The sequence below is a fragment of the Maylandia zebra genome, linkage group LG22, assembly GCF_041146795.1.
Source record: "Maylandia zebra isolate NMK-2024a linkage group LG22, Mzebra_GT3a, whole genome shotgun sequence".
Lineage (NCBI taxonomy): Eukaryota > Metazoa > Chordata > Actinopteri > Cichliformes > Cichlidae > Maylandia > Maylandia zebra.
The window spans coordinates 34383433-34404700 of NC_135187.1; the positions used below are offsets into that span (position 1 = coordinate 34383433).

Sequence of the window (21268 nt, forward strand, 5' to 3'; positions counted from 1 at the left end):
TTAAACCAAGAGTCATATTTAATTATTTTGAAACTAAGTTTAAGTTTCCCATAACTCTGTATTTGATACGATCAATATAAAAAGTGTTTATTGTTAAGTTACAAGTAAAGTCTCAAACAACACATTTACTGCGACACATCTCATGTCAACGACCCCTCCCTCCCAACTTTAATAGCACACTGTCATACTCATCCAGTACACTTTATACACTCACACTCACCAACAGACCCACTCAAGATATCACTTTCAACAATGAGTGACGTGGGGGGGGGGGGGGGGGGGGGGGGGGGGTGTCTTCCTGCATCCCTGTTTCATACACCCTGCCCGGGACGAAGGTCCACTGGTGGTTTGGGTGCTGCTGGACGCTGGCTGGTTATTTGAGCACCTAGTGCCCTGTTCTCAGGTTGTGCCAGGGCGGCTGGCTCTGGTCGGCTCCTTGTTATCTCTCTCACACAATTTGGCCGTGGGTGCCCTCCCTCATTTTCCTGCTGGGATTAGATGTGCAGTTGTTGCTGAGATGTACTGTTATGTTTTCAGTAGTCCTGGGGGCTGCGGATGACCCGGATCTCCTGGATCTGTCTGCCTCTGGCTCCTGGGGCTTGCAGCTTCCCATGATCATTTCCAGAAAAGGAAAAAACAAAAAACAAGGAAAAAAGAATGACAATCAAGCTGCATTAATACACTGTTGCCAAAACAATATTGCAAATTTAATACAAACAAACAATAATTCCATCCATCCATTTTCTTCCACTTATCTGTAGCCAGGTCACAAGGAGAGCAGCCTAAGCAAAGAATCCAGACCCCCTGTCCCCAGCCACCTGCTCCACTTTACCCAGGGGAACTCCAGTTTGTCCTGGGTCTCTGGGGCCTCCTCCCGGTGGAACATGCCTGGAAAACCTCACCTGGGAGGTGCCCACCCCAACTGGCTCTTTTTGACGTGGACGTGCAGCAGCTCTACTCTGAGCCAGCCAGAAGCCACCCACCCCCAGGTGAAGGAACATTTCTGCTGCTTGTATCCGCAGTCTTGTTCTTTCGATCACTACCCAAAGCATATGCCCATAGGTCTGGGTAGGGACGTAGATTAACAGGTATGGAGGTGCAAAACATTGTCCATTCTGACTCAATGTCCTAAGCCTCCCTCACTCCCTCCCTGTTGAACTTCTTTCGGAGGTGGGAGTTGAAGATTTCCTGAACTGGGGCCTCTGCTAGGCATTCCCAGCACCCTCACAATACATTTGGGTGTGCCATGTCTGTCCAGCATCCTCCCCCCCCACCTGACCCAAAAGCGTGTGAACAGAAAGCAGCTGCCAGTTTTAAACAAAAACATTAATAACACAACAGCAGCAGTGATGATGACTCTGGCAGTTTAACATGGAGCTGGAGTCTGTTTACACGCAGCAAAGAGGAGGAGCCGTTGCAGAGATGTGAGCTCAGGCTGAGTGGAAGAAAAACGTGTTTCTAGCATCCTTCCTGTGATCACCATTTAAACCTTTCAACCACATTTTAACCAATTTTCACTTGATTGTCAAAACTACAAAAATCTGAATCGCTGTCCAAATACTTACGGGTTTGAGTTTGGGTGTCATACTTGACAGTACTCTCTCATTTCAGTCTCACATCAATTACATAACCCTTTCTGCATACTATCACTTACGTAACATTAACCGACTTCGTCCCTTCCTTACTCCCCATGCTGCTGCCATCCTCATCCATAGTCTTATTACTTCCCAGATCGATTATTGCAACTCCCTCTTATTTGGTCTCCCCAATAAGTCCCTCCATAAAATTCAACTTCTTCAGAATTCTGCAGCTCGGGTCATAACTCGTACTCCCTTAAGAGACCATATTATCCCATTTCTTCAATAGCTTCACTGGTTGCCCATAGAAGCAAGGATAAACTTTAAAATCTTACATCTCATATGTAAGTGCATCCATAACCTTACCCCTCATCTCTGTGATCTGCTTCATATCACCACTGTTTCCTGCTCTCACAGATCTTCGTCTGTCACTCATCTTGTTGTTCCTTCTGCTCGTGTCATCACTGTGGGGAACAGAGCTTTCTGTCACTCTGCTCCTCGGCTCTGAAACTCACTTCCTTCAGTCTTAAGAAATATATATTTATATATATAAATATATACCCTGAAGCTCCCAGGTCTCTGGTACAGGACCTGAGCTTGAAGGATTGACCGCCCACAGGGGTGAGCGGGGATATATATATATATATATATATATATATATATATATATATATATATATACATACACACTCTTATATAAATATAGATAGAAATATAGATTTCCTTTTTAAGTCACAGCTCAAAACCTACCTGTTTAAACTGGCCTACTTGCTTTAATACTGATCTTACTTGCTGTCAAATCGGGGCTGATGGCGCGATATGGCAGCCTCGCTTCTGTCAGTCTGCCCCAGGGCAGCTGTGGCTACGACTGTGGTTTGCCTTCACCAGTGTGTGAATGTGAGTGAATGAATAGTGGAATTGTAAAGCGCTTTGAGGGCCTCGAAAAGCACTATAAATGCAATCCATTATTATTAGAACTGTTCAGAGAACAGTTGTTCTGGAACCAAACAACCAATATGTGTTCATATTACAGGTCTTCACTTTAGCTTCTATGCTCCCATCATTTGTTGCACCCAAAAAATATTTTTCAACATAACAGAACCCGTTATTTTTAGGTACTTTTGGCCCATGCCTCTGTAACACTTCTCTGTTCAGGGTAAATTCTCTGATTATACTGTCCTCTGCTGCCAAGTACGCTCATAACAGAAGTGTTTACTGTTTTTGGCTGCTGTTGGGGGGGGGGGGGGGGGGGGGGGGGGAGAGAGAGTGTAGAAAGAAGGCAAAAAAATATTTTATCTATCCTAGCCTAGCTTTGGAAATTTGTTACAACAGTAATTTTAGTAATAAGGAATGTAGAGCAATACAGAACTTTGCTAAAACTGAGACTAAATGTATCGCAGCAGCAAAACATTTAAAATGGCTATTCCACTCCTTTCCAATACAATTACCTCGACGCAATTTCTTTTCCTGTTAGCAACTGGGTTTGTTAAGCCCAGGGGTCGGCAACCTGCGGCTCCTTAGTCCTTATACTGCGGTTCCGCGTGGTTTGGGAAAATAAATTAGAAGTAATTGGCTGTATTTTATTTATGTTAGTTCTGTTTTTTTTAACTTGTAGTTCTAAACTGGAAGATTACTGTGATATTGAAATATAAAAATAAAATTATATTCTATTATTTTTTCATCGCTCAAAATAAGCGTCACACTCGCGGAAGCCGGTGTATCCGCCGAAACGGCGTGCCTTTATCGAGACTTTCAACCCCAGGTAGGCCAGTTATGGATCTTCGGATCCACATTACGTCAGCAGCTGTTCTTCACCGTGAACTATGTTAAAAACAAACACCGCTCACGCCTCACAGATGACAGCTTACAGTCCTGCGTAAAGATGAAGTGACTTCGTGCAGCCCCGATTTGCAGACGCTGTGCGCAGAGGTTCAGGAGCAGAAGTCCCATTGTAAACATATCACGGCAGACCCGACGATGTTTCCATGAACACGCTTTTCAGCATCTCTTTATTGACCACTTTTCACACACGGTTGCTGTACGCATACAGCCGGCTGTAGCTTTTCAGCTCACAGCCCGACACACACCAACACAACAGCAGAGAGAGCACAGACGTTAAGGCGACGAGGCGTGATTGCGGGTGCAGCTCAGGTGCGTCGCCTCCCCTGCAGCGGCGCTTCAGACCACGCCCCGCCACACACATTAACCAGGTAAAATACATTTTTAGGCAGAATGTTTTTTTCTTCAATTATTTTTTTAAAAGTCAGGTCAAGGCTCCAAAAGCCGATATAAGGGTGGCGGCTCACAACAGTTTTTGTTTGCTGGATCATTTTAGTTCAGCTTTCCTTTTGTTATATTTCTTTCAGTTCAAAATGTGTTAATTACATAAATAAAATGTCATTTTCTCTGTAGCACTTCATGGATTTCATAAGCAGCACACCTTAGTTGTTCACACAAAGCATAAATGTAAAAAACAATATATACAGTGTTATCTTCATTTTAGATGTCAGAAAGTATTTGCGGCTCCCAGTGTTTTCTTTTGCGTGGAAACTGGCTCCAAATGGCTCTTTGGGTGTTAAAGGTTGCTGACCCCTGGTTAAGCCATTCAGCTTCTATATTTTGTCTCTACATTTAACCTTTTTATGACTCTTAGTTCTTGTGCTGCCAAGAAAATGTATTACAAATGAATTATGAAGTGTAACGCATTCTACTCTCCGATTGGTTTGAAAGCTCAGCTAAACATAATGTGAAACTAGCTGAAACTGACAAGAGTAAAATTAGCCAGCTGAACACTTCCCATTCAAGTGTCAGTGCTGTAAATTCCAGTCTGTGCCACTGTGGACATGAAATTCTGCTGTTGCTGTCACTCTATTGTGTCTTTTAAATTTGTTTATATTTGAGTACATAAAGTATTACCCACTTATTTTACAGTTTATCATAAAAAAAGAACCTTCAGTGACATGTGATTAACAAAGGTTTTCATTTTAATGCAAATATTTTGTACCACACTATTCTCTCCAACATGTAAAATGAGACACAAAAACAATGAAGCCAATCTTCATCCACTTGCAGCCACTTCAAACGGGTAGTACTGAGGAAAGTCGTGAATGACCTTCAGGGCTTCATTATACAGCTCCAAATCTGTGGGATAAGCAGACACAGCACACTGTGAGTCACAGATCAGGAACAAAACTTTACTCAATCAGTCTAGAGAGACGTACCAAAGGGAATGCCTTTGTCCTCTCGTAGGATGTTGTATGTGGTGGTGGTTATTACTCCTTTGCTGGACACCATACCAATGACCTCCACAATGCCACTCAGCTCTTCTTCAAGCTAAGAAAAGAACCAAATAGTTATTGAAAGTTTCTGAATGAAATTTTAAACCAGCCATTTTGCCAACACTCCACCTTCATTTTGCATTAATATTTTAATCCCCCCTGTGTTTATTGAAAGTCAACAATCTCTGCTCAAGACTTTCAATTCAGTTAAATTTATTTATATTTTAATATACTTTTAAAACAATATAGATGTAGGCAGATTAATATAATAAAGCAAAGCTACATCTTTAGCAATCAAGGCTTGGTCTGTACTCATTTGTCCAGTAATCCTTAATCCTTAATGCTCTAATTGAATTTCATTCTTGCCTGAAATAGGACATACTTCTTTCCCCTGCTAGAGTAGGTTTCTTAACAGAAAACTCATTGTTGCAGCCATGGGCAGCCCACACTGACCCCTGTAGACTGTTTTTTGTTTTAGTCTCCTTGACTCCACTGTTCTCTTATTAGTTAGCTAACATAAACTAATGTGAGTCTATCAACTGCAACCAACTACGGGTGGGCGGATATATCGAATATGCTTGATGTATCTTAACTGATTTGTTTGTTTGTTTCAATTTTTATATGTTATAAGCACAAAAGAGCACCCTTTTTAATTTCAGTTCTTTTATTTTGTCTCGTGAATTCTTGCTTTTTTTTTATTGATATGCTCTTTGTTAAATGCAGTGTTGGGCAAGTTACTTTGCAAAGGTAATTAGTAATAGTTACTTCTTTAAAAAAGTAAGTGAATTAGTAACTCAGTTACTATATTCTAAAAGTAACTAATTACTTGGTAAAGTAACTATAGCATTACTTTAAAAAAAAAAGTTTAACCCTGTGGGGTCCAGGGTATAATTGGCTGTTTCTGACTACTTTTCATTTACCTCTAAATTTCACCTTTAAAAACTGTTTATCTTGGCTTGTTTGGTATCATTCTTTTCAGCACAACCTCACATGTCTGAATTTACAGTTAGTTTTTCCATTTTGGCATTCTGTATTAGCACAATAATCTAAAAATCAGACTTAAAAACATAAAATCCGAGTAGAAGAGTTACGTTTTTTTACTGTTTAACAAATCATTTTCATAACTTGAAATGCAAACAGAAATTGTACATTTTAAAAACCTATGCACAGTTTTTGCAAACAACAAAGTTAAATGCAGCTATTTACCTAAAAATGCAGCCAATGCATTTTTCTAACAACCATTTCAAACTATTCAGAACAATCAGGTATTCTGCATCAAATAAGATGGGACATAAATTATTGGTGCCTCTTCAAAATATAATTTCTGTCCACTATAAGATAAAGGCCCATATGGAAAAGAAATAGTAAAAACTTATGATTTACTCATGAAAGTGGCCACTTTCTCATTACTTTCATATATTGTTTTAGTAAGTATCCAAAACATACAAGTTTCATTATATAATTTTTCAAGGGATCTTATATCTGTTTTCACTCTTGTATGCTTTTCATACAAGTTTCACACAAGACAGATACAAACTTTATAAGATTTATATATATTTTTTCCATATGGGCAAGCTTGCAGGTATCAGGCTTGTGATGTTCCCCACGCTCTTATTCCCATCACTGATTAAATGTGTAGTGTTGACCACGGAAAGAAACATACTGTGACTAACTACATAACTATGACAGAATAAAGTTATGAGTGCTGTATTTGGGAGGAAATCTATCTAGGAATTGATCATTAACACTGAAATCTCCCCTCATAATTACAGTCACAGCTGTATAGTTGAGCTTATCCGACACGTCGTTCAGAATACTGCAGCGACTCCCTGTGCGGGCAGGCATAAATAGAAGTGACTGTGTGATGACGATGCGGCGGCGAGCGAAGCTCCTACGCGGAGAATATGACCAACAACAACGGTACAAGCAAACAAGAGTGGTCCACAGACCAGTTGTACCACATACTTCGTACCACCAGCACCGCTCACCCTGAAACGTGTAGGCAAACTGATGCCATAAATTATGGCAGTACTCACAGGTTCGTTCAATTCTACCGTAGCGCTCTTTCCTTCTCCATCAGACACACTGAACGTTTTTCCTGTTGGGTGAACCTGGTCAAGAAAAGCAAAACTAATACTTTATGTCCTTGCTGTTAACAGAGTGGGCCAGTGCATATATGCAGGTGTAGGTTAATCCATATTTATAATTGTTAAAAATAGTTTAACTAGCACCAGCCAAAACCCACCTTTTCAACGCGCCCAACGAAGCAGACACCTCTGCCAATGTGCTGTGACAGCATAGAGCAGTTTATTCTTGGTTTAGAAGCGTCCAGTAGACTTGCCATCTTTACAGTTAGCTTCTTTCACGTTCCTGGACCTTCGACAGCGCAACACAGCGCGGGAAACGCGTAGTCCTGACCTTTAGTACAAAGGCGCAGCTCAGGCGGGCGGCTTACCCAGATTACATGAAAAAACGCGGCACTTGAAATTACGGCCAAAGGGGAATACAAAACAAGCGCCTCTCATTTTTCCAAGCCATATCCGTTGTGCTCTAACATTTTCTTCCGCGGAAACGACAACGAATCATTCCGCTACATATTGCTGACAGCACGAATTTTACAAAAAAAGAACACTGATAATTTCTACGTGGACAAGGACCGCTTTAAGGTCAGTGAATTCACCGTCATAATAACTCGGGTGATCCTAAAGGGCGAAAATATGATAGAATATTCTGATATTTTTTGTAATGCTGAGCGAAGGTAACACGAACAGGAAGTAAACGAGTGGCACCAATAACTGGCAGTAAACACTAAAGGAACAAGAACTGACTTTATTAAGGCTTTCTGAATTCGACAAGTAACGATAGTAAGAGTGCCATTTTCACTTTCTATAGAGCCATGGCTGTTGTTTGGGCTCTCAAAACACGACCGAAGGGTAGACAGCGACCAGGGTCACTTTAAAAGAAATGTATCACTAATAAGTTGTGATGCATTTCTACATTCATATGCCCATGAAAACCTTAAATACGCCCGTTTGTTTAAAGTGATTCAACGTCGTTCGCCTTGGCTTTCTCTTTGACTAAATTATGTGTAGAACGGATTTGACGTTTATCGTCAGTTTTCAGAACAAAGATGTGAAGTCTCAACAAACAAGGACGTTCTGTGAACGTTTTTTTTTTTTAGCGAAACTCCATTCTTGATAATATCAGGCAATAGTCCTGTAGAGCACCGAGACTGTAAATATGTAGTGAGATCTCAGCAGAATACACATTTCACAAGTCGTTAGCAGACTTCTGTGAAGTTAAAGAGATGCGTCTTTCAAAATGGGATTCCACACATTGGAGATACCGAATGAAATATACTGTGGTTCACTACGCATAATGTATTTTTATTTTTGTGGTTCCAATACAATGACTGGAAAAAAATAAACTGGATTGAGACAAAACAATGGCCCAAAGATGGGATCCAGAACCGAAATACGTTACCTGCACTCACTCTTCAGCATAAAATCATTTCTTAATATATTTGTTTAATATTTTCCTGGTTGCTTCTCTAAATGTTTGCTGCAGTTCAACCAGCATAAACTTTGAACAAATGCAAGTGCAATATTTCTGTAATTTCTATTAATGAATTTATTTGTCACTAACAGATATTCACAGCACTGATCACATGAAATGTCAGCCTATAATAGTTATGGTGTAACAACACAGTGGTTTAGTAGCACAGTGTGGCTGCTCAAGTCAAAGAATGGATGTTGATAAATTATATATATTATATAAAGGCGGGTAGAAAGATATATTCTGTGTGGCAGAACATCTAGGCATGGCAGAACGATAAGTGAATGACAGAACCGGATGCATATATCGTGGCGAAGTTACGGTGTGGTGTAGTAGATGTCTTTATGAGGAAGTATTTTTAGATGACTTGCTGAGGGACTCATTTCTATCTCGTGTTCTTCCTGTCACGCGGCTCCTTGAGATCTTCTGTAAACAGTGATATACCTGATATGTATGGGATACATAGTCAGACCTCTTCAATAGCAGACCATTTGACTTCAAAGTAGAAAAAAAGAACAATATTGGTTGCATTCCAATAAGAATGGATTCTGCTTTTTGGATCAGAGCTAGTTTTAAAGCCTGCTGTGTTAGGGTGGACAGCTACAAGTAACAGGTATAGCCTAAAAGGTAGATCAACTGAAGGTTTTCAGTTTGAATCCAGTTTCAGAGGCTAAATGAAAAAGAAAAATTGTGTTTCTTAACATTGGAATGGGTGTGACAGCAGAGGATGCTGGGTATAGAGTGAGATAGAGGCAGATGATCTGTTGTTAAAATCCCTAAAAGAGGGAGCAGCCAAAAAAAAAGAAGGCGACCATTAAGCTGGGATGAGGAATACATTTTTTTACAAGTGCAAATAGTGTACTCTGTAGTGCTATTTGTTTGCTGGAATTCATAGGTGCCAACAGAGAGACATTTATCTTTAAACAAATATTAAGGATTCTGTGCTGCTGCTCTCACACTGGTAAAAGTCACAGATAGGTACACCTTCAGGGCTGCACCAAAACACACAAAGTAAGGAACACATGACAGAATCATCAACTTGTTAAATTAGCAGCACCAAAAATAGTTAAATTTAAGCAGTTTTCCCTTAAAATGTTACCCTTGTTGTTCTGAAGGTAATGCCTGTGAACTCACATGTTGGAATTCCAGACCTGGCACATCCAAACATATTTTGAGGGTGTGCTGGGAGACCCTTTTCTAGACTAAAAATTGGTACACTACCTGACTGTGGTAGAAGTGGTAGAACTTACAGATTTAAATGTCTAGTAGCAAATTCAGTGATTTCAAACAAAGAAAAAGGGGGAAACTGTCTCCTCAGTTAACTGAGTTATTCAAAGACATGGGTATATTTTTTCATGACATTATTACATTTATCACTTGCATTTGCATACCACACAAGAAACTAAAGCACAATCCTAAAACTTTTCTCAGGTTATGTAAAAACCTGAGAACATTCCTAAGGGTTCCCTGAAGCTTCTACAAAACTAACTTTCAGATAACAACCTGAAGGTTGCTGTTTCTGTTTACTGACATTTGAACTTTGAGTGAATCAGTCTGTTGTTATGCTTTCTCGACAGTAAGCATGATAAAATGAATGAATGCGAAACGTATAATGCACTGGCTCTTCATCTAACCTATTGCTTCTTCTGTTTTTGGGTTTTTCTTTACACAGGTTTATCATGTGGAGCTTGTTTGGACTGCGTAAGGACTCAAAGAAGTCAACCCCAGACAAGGAAGTAGATGGAGGATTTGTTATTGTTGGTAAGGAACATATTAAAATGAAACTATATATAAAGCTGAAGTTTACAACTTGTTTTACAAATTTTTAAGAGTTTTTCTTAGTGATGTATGGTTATCTGCACATTCACATACAGGTATGCACCTCTGACAGGAAGCACTGTAATGTTAAAATGAACTCACAACTCCAGAATGTCAAATCAAATCAAATCAAATCACTTTTATTGTCACATCACATGTGCAGGTACACTGGTACAGCACATGTGAGTGAAATTCTCGTGTGCGAGCTTCACAAGCAACAGAGTTGTGCAAATACAATAATGTAAACAAGCAAAATACAAGAATGGCTACATTCATTCAAACTAATAAATATATGTACAATATATAATAGTATAGGCATTTCTGGATGAATGTGGTTGGAGTTGTGTGTTTTGTTCCTTTCAACCATCATCATACCCTGTAGCATGTACTGCATGACAAAAGACCAGTGGTGTTGTGCATTGCTCTTATGTAGAGCCTACACACAGTTTTACTGACTGGTGTCTCAAACTTAAATGAGTTGTGAGCCACTGCTGGCACTGTCACCGCTTGTGAGGGCCACTGTTCAAGTGGTACAAAAAGCAAACAAACAAGAAAACACCCACAAATATTTCCAAAAATGTTTTGTTTGTTGTTTTAAAATTTTAAATATTGTATAACAAGACAAAACTGCAAATGTGAACGCACAGAACGCACAATTTAGATAGATCTCTAAATTGCTCTTTCTCTCTAAGGTGCTATAGAAAGTTGTCTTCCACTAGCTTTAGGCTTTTCTGAAAGCTAATAGTGTCACATTTCAGTCTGGTTTCAAACCACATCATAGCACAGCACAAGCACTTTTAAAAGTTTTTAATGGTCATTTATTAATTACCGACTTGGGCGATTCTCACGCTTTTAGACCTAAGTGCTGAGACAGTTATCCTAATCTCTAGACTAGAGAGCTGTGTTGAGTCACTGCTTTTGATGGTTTAGATGTTATTTAACAGACAGAAGCTTTCTGTCAGGTTAATTGAGTTTTCTTCAACACCTGCTCGCCTCACTTGTGGGATCCCCCAAGGATCCATTTTTAAGTCCAATACTCTTTTTAACTCTTAATACTCCATTAGTTTAAAAAAAAGAGAGAAAAAACAGAAGTGGTACCTTTTGGACTTCCTGACACTGACTCCTCTTTTAAATGTCATCCCCTATTGTTCAGTAGACCCACAAAACCCCTATACAGAAAGTTGATTCCAGCTGTCTCATTAAAACATCTAATCCCTGATCCTGTTATCCGTACCCAGATAGTGCAGGTTTCTGGAGTCAATGTGGCTGAGGCCACTTGCTCAGCCTGACTCCCTTGACATCCAAGTGTCTTCCCTGCTTGGCCTGATATGAACAAACCAGAGTAGCCTTGCAGGTCAGATCTTATAAGTAACATCTGTTATTGCAGCTCCCGTGTCGTTTGTGGCACTTGTTAATCTGAGTTGGTTTTAGAGGCCCATACAACAGGCCCAAGGGAAAATATTACTTGGAAAGGCTTGAGCAGCGAATCAGAGCTATTTGGACTAATATAGATTAATACTTAGATTTATACCTTTATTGTTCCACAAAGGGTCAAAAAGGGAATGTCGACAGTTTAGACTTTAATTGCAGGTTTTTATTAAAGCAGCTGGGCAGGAGCAATAAAATAATAAAAAAAAAAACATTAAAAAAATAATCAAATCACTTAAATTCTATTAATTTAATTAACTCACTTTAAGGTTATATGCATGTTTTGTTCTTGTCTTTGAGGGGAGAGAGGTTGGTGGTGTGGTGGCCACTTCCAGCACTGAAGATGTGTTCCACTTCACTGCTCTGTGTTAATGGGAATAATCAGTAAACCAGGTTTCCTTGATAGATTCCACATCTTCTCAAAGATGGTAACAAAGCAGGTAACAGCTTGGAAGTCTTGAGAAGCTGCAACTTCCACTTAGAAAACGATGGAAGTTCAAATCCTTCTCAGAATTATAATCCAACCCTGATGATGATCATAATGATGAAATAGGGCCAAATGCAATCTGTGAGTCCACCGTGGACAAACTCCCCTTGGCGCCTTTGTTGGAATCTCCAACGGTAAACTTCTGGAATCCAGTCCTTTGAACTGCTCATCACGCAGGGCTCCGGAGACTGACCCCCAACGCCTCCAGGCATCCCAGTTTATACTTGTTATGTGCCCCACTCGCCCCACCCTTCTCTCTCTCTCTCTAATATCTATTTAACCCATCAGTTGTTTACATAAGATTCACTAATCTTCAGCCCCACCTTATCTCTCTCTCTATCGTTCTCTGTTAACATGGAAAATTTAATTACATTTGATCATTCAGTCACATATCAATAAGATTTACTTCACATTTCATTCAGTTCAGATTTTATTAGCACGTTCTTTAGCATACTCCCTTTATGTCTAAATGCTTTAAAAATCTGTGTTTGTTAACCACAATTTACTCAACACAATATACTGAGTACAATCCCCCTTTCACTAAATCACACACTTTAAAAGTCAGACATCCAGAAATCAGCGTGTTGTGTCCTGTATGTGCTCTCATTCACTCTCTTTCTCTCTCTCTCACACACACACACACACACACACACACACACACACACACACACACACACACACACACAGCCACTCTCACATCTCTCAAGGCTGTTTCTACACAGGCTGTCAGTTAGGTCTGAGTTAGGCGTGTCTCAAAAAATCATTATTTTATTTTCTTACTTTTATTCTTATTCATCATTTTAGCCAAACTCAAACATCTTTATATTTAACTGATTATGTGCTGATCAGTACTGAGCATAATTAACTCTCAGCAAATTCACATAATTCACATCATAATTCTGTGTTTAACCCTTCCAACATTTAACACTGTTTTTCTTGTTCCAAAATATAATGATGGGTCGGCCACACAGTTCTTATCATCTCAAGCTCAGACATGAGTAAAAAGGGCTGATGATGGATCAAGTCTATACACACAAAATCTAGACAACTAGAATAGACATTTCCTCTACTCAGACTACATTTCTCTACTAACAAGTTGATCAGACTTGTATTTTTTATTTGTCTTTGATTACGAATAATCATGATCTGCTTAGCTCTGTTTTAGCACTCTGACCACTTTCATCAAATTGTTATCCCCTCAGCTTTGATAGTAAAGGCAGCCAGGGGGATTTCAGTCTTTTCCAAAGTTGGCCCTTTGGAAAATTCCAAAACCTGCGGGTGATTTTTGACAGCAGCTTCACATTTGATAAACAAAGAAATGCTGCTGTTAGTGCCAGTTTCTCCCAGCTAAGGATCCAGATTCAGATGACATATACCAATTAGTTACACTACATGAATGTCTTAAAGACAAAGAGAAGATGATTTCTAATTTATAAATTAGAAGTAATTTATATAATTTATAATTAATTATAAATTCAGATAAAACTGAGGTTATTGTATTTAGACCTAAAAAGTCTCAGAAACACAGTGTCTAACCAGGTATTGCATTGCCTTGGCTTCTAGTAACACTATGAGACATCTTGGAGTAGTTTGTGACCAGGATAAGTCCTTTAATTTGCTTATTAAACAAATTTGTAGGACTGCTTTCTTCCATTTGCACAATATCATCCTGTTCATGCATTTTTACCTCTAGTTTGGACTACTGTAATTCTTTTTTGTTTGTTGGTTTTTAAAGAAAAACTCTCCATATAAACTCTCTGAGCAACCTTTAGTTAATTTAAAACGATACAGCAAGAGCACTGACAGGACTCGACACAGAGGCCATATTTGTCTCATTTTGGCTTCTCTTTATTGTAGTTTTTTGAAGATTGGTGGATCTCTGTCTAGCTTTACTTTTCTGTGACGGTCTTTTTGTACCAATCACGTTACTGACCTGTAATGTGACTCTGTGCTATACACTGGTCTCCCAGTTTTGCCGACTTTTAAGACCTCTTGCTGCCATCAAATTCTGAATTCCCTTATTTGTTACCTCAAAATCAGAGGTCCAGTTTTCTGAAAATCTTCTGAACGCGTTAACTCAAGAACGAGGGAATGTATGATTTAACTTTTTAATTAATTAATTAATTTGTTTGTTTTATAATTGATACCATAGCTGTTAATTGTGTTTGCTGATTATGATGTTTCATGTTCACATGCATCTTGAAAATGAGGTAAATAAATATTTATTAATGAATAGAATATATATTTTTTTGGGTGAGAAGCCTTATTTCTTCTTGTTTCTTCAGTATTTGTTTCTAGTAAACATTAAGCTGTCTGTCCTGTTTGATCTCCAGCCGAGACACTTGAAGAACAGAGACAGAAGCTGCAAACCATGAACGTCACACAGCCCTCAACAAATGTCATAGTGCAAGCATCAAAGGTGAGCAGCATGCCACGATCACTCTTCAAGCCCTTTAACACTGAGCTTAAGCAGAAGCCTCATCGCTCGCCTTCTGATCATTTCACATTTACTTCCCAAGCCTCACTACTTTAGCATTGACTGCTTTATGTCTAATTGGGCACTTTGCTTTAGACTCTAATTATACTTGTAACTGCATGTTTGTGAATTACTGTTTGCGCCATTGTCTCACTGTACAGAAAACTGTGAGATGCATCTATTCAGAGCCTCCACATTAACACAAATGTCTGACACAACCCAGTAATCTAAATCTTATCCAGCAGAATAAGACATAAATTGAACTTCAGGGCAGAATTCGGGCAGAATGTTGCACAAAACTGGTTTCAACATTGTACACTCACAAGGAACATCTCTCCTTTTCTTCATAGTCGTCCTGCTCAACTCCAGATCCGCAGTATGACACAAAGTTCCCAGCAACTTCACACAACACGGGGACAACGATGAGACCTCGAGCAGTGGAAGCACATTCGACTCTTCCAGATCTCCTCGGGGATGTCCCCTTCACTTTGGCTCCTCATGTCCTGGCCATGCAGGCAGGATTCCCCCTCATCCCTGATATATTGCTGTCCCGGGACATAAATTATAATCTAGCCAGCTTTCAATACGACTTCACTTTAGAGAATTCTATTCTTCACAACGCCTAGTTTCTTTGAACTGCAATATTCCATAGTTCACACTATGGGGAACAGAGCTGGTAGGCTGCCATAGCTGACTTTATAACATATTGAAGAGAACAAATCAAACCTCATCTAAATGACACAAAATTAAATTAATTTAAATGTAGGGTTACTGAAATATAATGAATATATGGTCAAATTGTACTGTTGATCCCAAAAAGGTCACAGTTTTATAGGAAATGAAAGGCTTTCTTAAACTCTGTGTGTTGCTCATGGTGTGCTGCTTAACTTAAACGCAGACGGACAGTTTAGGTTGTGATTGCCTAAAACATGGTAAGACATTTTTTCAAGTTACACTCTGTAGATATAATGAAGTATAGGGTTACTGTGATTAGCAAAAGGAAAACTCCAGGTTATTACAACTCTGGCCCCATTGTCAGCGCTTCAGCTATCCCTTTGAGCAGTTAAGATCATGTTTTTTTCACCTCCATGTAGCTGTTTCCAGCCCCACGGGCTAAGGCCCAGCCAGCGGCCACTCCCCGGGCCTGGCTTCAGGGTGAGAGCCCAGAAACCTCCCCCCAAGTGTAGACTTGTTCCTTGGTTTCTTTGCTTAGACAGCAAAGAAACCAATGGTTTCTGAATTGCTCTTTATTGGTCTCCTCACCCAGGAACAATTGGGAAAGCGTATCATGGCAAATTGACCCAACCACATAGCTCCTAGGATCACGACATACAAACACCTCCACCACAATAAGATGTCGCAATTTCTGCTCTAAAATGAAGAGATTCTGTGTCTATTTTGTTTTCCTTATAAACATGCAATGACCGTTTTGTTGGTCATTGCATGTTTATAAAGTTTGCTGTACTGCATAACCAGTAAAGCAAACAGTTTGGGTTTTTTTTGCTATTCTGCTGTTTTTCTTTTTCTAATTTTATTTGTTTCTTCTCTTTTGTACCAGAGAATCTGTTTGAGGCACATTGGCTCATTCCGACTGTTGGAACCGCTGCTGTAGGACATTTCTTCGTTATGGTTTTTCTTCTTCAGGAAGAAAAACCATAACATAAAATGGGTACCTCCAAGCATCCATTACCAGGCCACCTGCTGGCTGGGGCTCAAAACAGATTCCTTAAAAATCAGAGCCACTACAATTTTTGAGAAACCAGCAGTCTCTCATAAAACAGACTGCTGCTGTCTATAACTATGTAAAAGTCATTATATAGGCAGACAACAAACAGACATGCAGCAGACAGCTTGCAACCATTCACGGTTGTTGTAGAGCCATAGCTACATACCTTATATCTTTAGCCTGGATTCCACTGCAATGAAAATAGAATGGCTGCTGTTAATGCGAATGTTCGCACCATCTTCCACGTGCAGAGTTCCTGCACAACTGCCTGACAATATGTGACAGTCTAAGTGAGGACTGACATTCTGTAAAGATCGAGATACACTTTGGATTCAGGTCTCAGCACATCTGCTCTGAGACCTAAACCCACTGTTACTGGTTCCTGTGCCATAAAGGGGCAACTTCTGCCTTGGTGTCTTCCAAGAACTATCCATTATTTTGACAAAGAACTGAATGTTACATAGTAGCAGAATCCACATCACTGGTAAATTTACATCCCCATAACAACTGATGTCACTGATTCCAGTTTAGTGCTCAGCAACTCTGTGGTTCCAGGCCAGTGCCAGCTGCTTGGTGTGTTTTCTGGCACTGGATCCAGCCTTTAATATTCAGTTAAGTAAATTATCTTTGGATATGCCCAGAACTGCCTTCTTGCTTCACAAGACTAATGTCCCTATTTTTCCTCATCAACATTTTTAACATGTCAAGTTTGTTGTTGTTGTTGTTGTTGTTTTTCTTTTTTTGGGGGGGGGGTTGAACATTTGCATGGTGGCCCCTGTTACAAAAATGGCCTAAGTTATGAATTCGATTTTTCCTCCAAGAAAGAACTAATTTTTGTATTTGTCTATTTGCCAACAATTCAAACACTATGAAATGTAAACCCTCGTCATGTGAGGATGTTGAACTTGGTTGAAAAGGCACTGACTTGGTCAGTAACATGGTCACTTGAACAGATTTTGAAATTCATACCCTAGGTGCAGTTACTAAAAAATCTTGAATGACTTTCAAGACCTTTAAGTCAAGCTCTCAGTGAGCTTGACCTTAAGGTCAGAGGTCAAGTTTTCTAAAACTTCAGAAGGAAGTCACCTGGGAAATTCAAATTCATACCATGGATTCATCTAATAAAACTCTCAGATTGAGTCTCTGTAACCTTAACCTCAACGTCAGATGTCAACTTTTCTGAAATTCTCTTGGGATTTTCATTATCATGGATATTTTTACTAGGAGGCTGAGAGGTAGACCTGGCAGCCCCCAGTATTTTTAATCCAGTAAATGTACATGCTAATGGTACCTTGCCTTTCCTGAGCTAGTGCACATTTTACTCTGCAAAACATCTTGTGAGCATTGAATATATGCTATACACGGGTTAATTGTATCCCACTTTTTGCATTTAAACATTCACTGCTGTAATCAGCATTAATATATTGATACTTGTACTTCAGATGTCATGAGGATTCATGCAAGTCATGGGTGACACTCAAACGTTACCTTTAGGTAAATTCATATTAAATTATCAATATGCTGAATTCACAGATGGGTTTCTACAATGGATGTAGTTTCAACATCCTGTAAGCTTTTTAACCAGTTACTAGTGGCACTCCGTCACTGTGTGTGTGTGTGTTCCTGTCTAGCTATCTTTGTGAGTACCAAAATCTGCATTCTACTATACTTTTGAGAACCAACAGTCACTTGTGAGGACACACACACCTCACACATTTTAAGGCCTTTTTGATGCTCAAAATGTGGTTTTAGTGTCAGGGTTACAATTAGGTTATGGTTAGGGTTAGGCATTCATTTTTAATGGTTAGGGTTAGGGTAAGGGGCTAGGGAAACCATTATGTCAATTAAGGTCCTCACTAAGATAGCTGAACGGGCGTGTGTGTGCTGTGTGTGTGTAGCAGTGGTCAGATTGACCTCTTAAGTTGAGGTTTGCTGAGATGGAATCTTTTTTTGGCCCATCCTATTCCTCGAGGAATCTGTTGGTAATGTGTGGCCTTGATTGTGACTGGGGACATTTTTTTTTCACCATTAAATTGTTGTTGAGCATTGTTTACCTTGTGTCCTTATAGTTATTTTGTCTCCTTTTTTAAAATATCTGGACATTTTATTGCTACTCTTTATATTGCTTTCTTTGGGGAATGTCATAGTTTCAAAAATAAACTTAGAACTTTACCCGTCTTCATACTGACCTGCTTACTTGTTTGGTTTTGGGACCTAATCTTTCTCGACCTGGAACTTGATTACTTTACTCTATAAAATGTCTTGTGAGCCATGAATGGAAGAAGGTACAACATGTATCACTAAACATCACACACACATCTCCTTGTTCAGCTAGCAACATGCCTTTCTGTTCTGCCATGTTGGGAGATTAGTTGGATGCATTTGTTGTCACAGAGCTTCAAGTGAATGTCTAGTCCATCCATTCATTCGTTCCATTTGCCCTTATGGGGGTCATGAGGGGGCTGAAGCTTATCCCAGCTGCCATAGAGTGAGCGGCAGGGTACATCCTGGACAGGTGTGGTAATCTGACACAGAGAGACAGGTAACCATTCACACTTGCATTCACCTCTTGGGCATTTAAGAATCATCAATTAACCTAACCCCACTAATTGCCTGTCTTTGGACTGTGAGAGGAAGCCGGACTATCTGCAGACAACCCACACAAACACAGGGGAACATGCAAATTCCACACAGAAAGGCCCGGTGAGATAATAATAATGGATTGCATTTAGCGCTTTTCGACACCCTCAAAGCGCTTTACAATGCCACTATTCATTCACTCTCACATTCACACACTGGTGGAGGCAGCTACAGTTGTAGCCACAGCTGCCCTGGGGCAGGCTGACAGAAGCAAAGGCTGCCATATCGCAGCATCGGCCCCTCTGGCCATCACCAGTAGGCGGTAGGTGAAGTGTCTTGCCCAAGGACACAACAGCCGAGACTGTCCGAGCCGGGGCTCGAGCTAGCAACTTTCCGATTACAAGACGAACTGCCAACTCTTGAGCCACGAGATGGTGGACTCGAACCTGAGAACAGTGCTAACCACCATGCCACCGTGCAACCATGCAAATGAAGAGAATCTAGTAAATCTTTGCTAGTTATAATAGATGTAATTTATCAACTCTGTTTTTGTTGGTTTCTATAGTATGTCCAAAGAATGTGAATCCTGCAGCAATTTGAGTGCGTGTTTATACTGGTCAGGGATCCCTTGAGACAGAACTGTGGCATCTTTATACATTTCAGAGTCAGCCTCTAAGAAATCCTTGGAACGTTTAAACCTGCATTGCTTCTGTGTGTGTGTGTATTAGTAGGCTTTTTAATGCATTCCCTATATGTGTGCGTGTGTGTCTTATTTTCATTTTTTACTTTTTGTTGCTATGCTGAGGACCCTTCTCTTTCTCAAGTTCTGCCCCGAGTCACTCGGCCTGAGTGTTGTGCTTTTCAGGACAACCTTTAACCCAGTGATTTGTGTCCCACACTAAAAACAGACTTCATTCATTCTCCCTCCACCTTCTGCAGCTGTCTGTCTCTCCAAAATCCTTCATCTCTGTAGCCATAGGCTGGTGAAGTTGCTATATAGCGTGATTTTGGCATTTGTATATGCTGCTGGTAACCCTGTAAGGCTGAGGGTGATGCCATTTTCTGACCACCTGCCATTGACTCCTGATGAGGTGGTGTGTCTCCACTTTAAAATAATCAGTCTTTATTTTAGTTTCTGTTGGTTTAAATTCCACTTCAGGAATAATGAGTGTTGTGGTTCATTCATTCCTGGAAGAAAAGGAAGTAGCTTCTAAGTCTGCATTAAAATCAGAGCAGTTTCTCTATTGTGCTAGCTGGGGGAGATTGGTTGATGTTGAAGCTTGTTTTTCAGGTTTAGAGTGGGGTTGAGGTGAAGCTGTGGAATTTTTACCAAAATCTGCCCTTGGATGTAAGTCTGACGGTGCTGATGGTGCTTGTCTGTCATTTTGCTCCAGCCTTTGTTCTCAAGGAGAAGGTTGACCCAGGGCCGGGTCTATCTGCTTCTGACACTGAGACGTTTGATTAATATCATTTTTCATCCTGCCTGTCAACACTTTCTCTCCCTGATTCCTGCTTTGTCATAAGAAAATAATCTTTCTAACTGCATTAAATGACAATATTCATTTCTTCTAATTAATTTGCTTTATACATATCTTGATTTTTCACTTTTTTAAGTTTCATTTCCCTTTATTGGATTATTTTATCTTATACTGAAATACTTTGTTACACTTAATTTCTGTTGGCTTTTGTAATTTGAGCTCCCCGTGTTGTTCACGTTTAATCTCAGAGACCGAGATTCTCAGTGATTCTCAGTCAGTCATGACTTATGTAACCCACAATGCCACTAACATGAATCTGCCTGTGGTAACATTAGCCTTAACTAAAGCTTGGTTTTAATCTTTTTGTTGTTCTTATTTAATTTTTCTGGATAAAGTTTGGAACGATGTCCCCTTGCTAGAAGACATCAGTTCAGCTCTGTTGTAAATGGGTCAATATCTACAACACTGTAGAAGAGATGGATAATATCTAAAATATTTGTTTTAAAAGCCCAGAAAATAAATAAATGAATAAATAAAAATAAAAAAACGTGGGAAAGAATAGCTTTAAATTTTAAATTTTTGTACAAGAAAAAAAGGTTGGAAACATTTTTAGCCATGGAACTGGAGCATTTAGTTTTATTTGGTTTGCCTATTTTTACTCAAGCCTCATTGGATTTAAATCGTCATTTCTGTTTCATGCATGTTTTGCAGATTGTTTAAAAGGTATTTTATAAGAGTGCTATTTATGTGTTTTTACTTCTCTTGCCATCATATTCCAATCTTATATGCAATAGCAATTACAATGTTCAAGAGGGCTAAATCGCAAACTGCAACTTTTAAATATCATGAACTGTGATCTCTGTAAC

The 21268-nt window shown here is 39.6% G+C and overlaps 2 protein-coding genes across 4 annotated transcripts; one reads left to right on the top strand and one right to left on the bottom strand.

The window, feature by feature from the left end:
• Positions 1–4542: 4542 nt before the first annotated feature.
• rpa3 (replication protein A3) lies at positions 4543–7322 on the bottom strand. Its single transcript, XM_004560964.5, has 4 exons — positions 7100–7322; positions 6891–6965; positions 4798–4909; positions 4543–4717 (listed from the first exon to the last, which is right to left on the bottom strand). Exons 1-4 carry the CDS (start codon positions 7196–7198, stop codon positions 4635–4637), a joined length of 369 nt encoding a protein of 122 aa, XP_004561021.1. The 5' UTR covers positions 7199–7322; the 3' UTR covers positions 4543–4634.
• A 49-nt stretch (positions 7323–7371) lies between these two features.
• On the top strand, positions 7372–18532 carry umad1 (UBAP1-MVB12-associated (UMA) domain containing 1). 3 transcript variants are annotated; one of them, XM_012921792.4, is made up of 5 exons: positions 7372–7520; positions 10082–10170; positions 14476–14561; positions 14969–15133; positions 16177–18532. In XM_012921792.4, the coding sequence occupies exons 2-5, from the start codon at positions 10089–10091 to the stop codon at positions 16228–16230; spliced, it is 387 nt and encodes a 128-aa protein (XP_012777246.3). In that variant the 5' UTR covers positions 7372–7520; positions 10082–10088; the 3' UTR covers positions 16231–18532. The 3 variants fall into 3 exon arrangements, with proteins under 3 accessions (XP_012777246.3, XP_012777244.3, XP_012777245.3); XM_012921790.4 differs by having other exon boundaries at positions 7374–7520; positions 14969–18532; XM_012921791.3 differs by lacking the exon at positions 7372–7520 and adding an exon at positions 7637–7718 and having other exon boundaries at positions 14969–18532.
• Positions 18533–21268: the final 2736 nt, after the last annotated feature.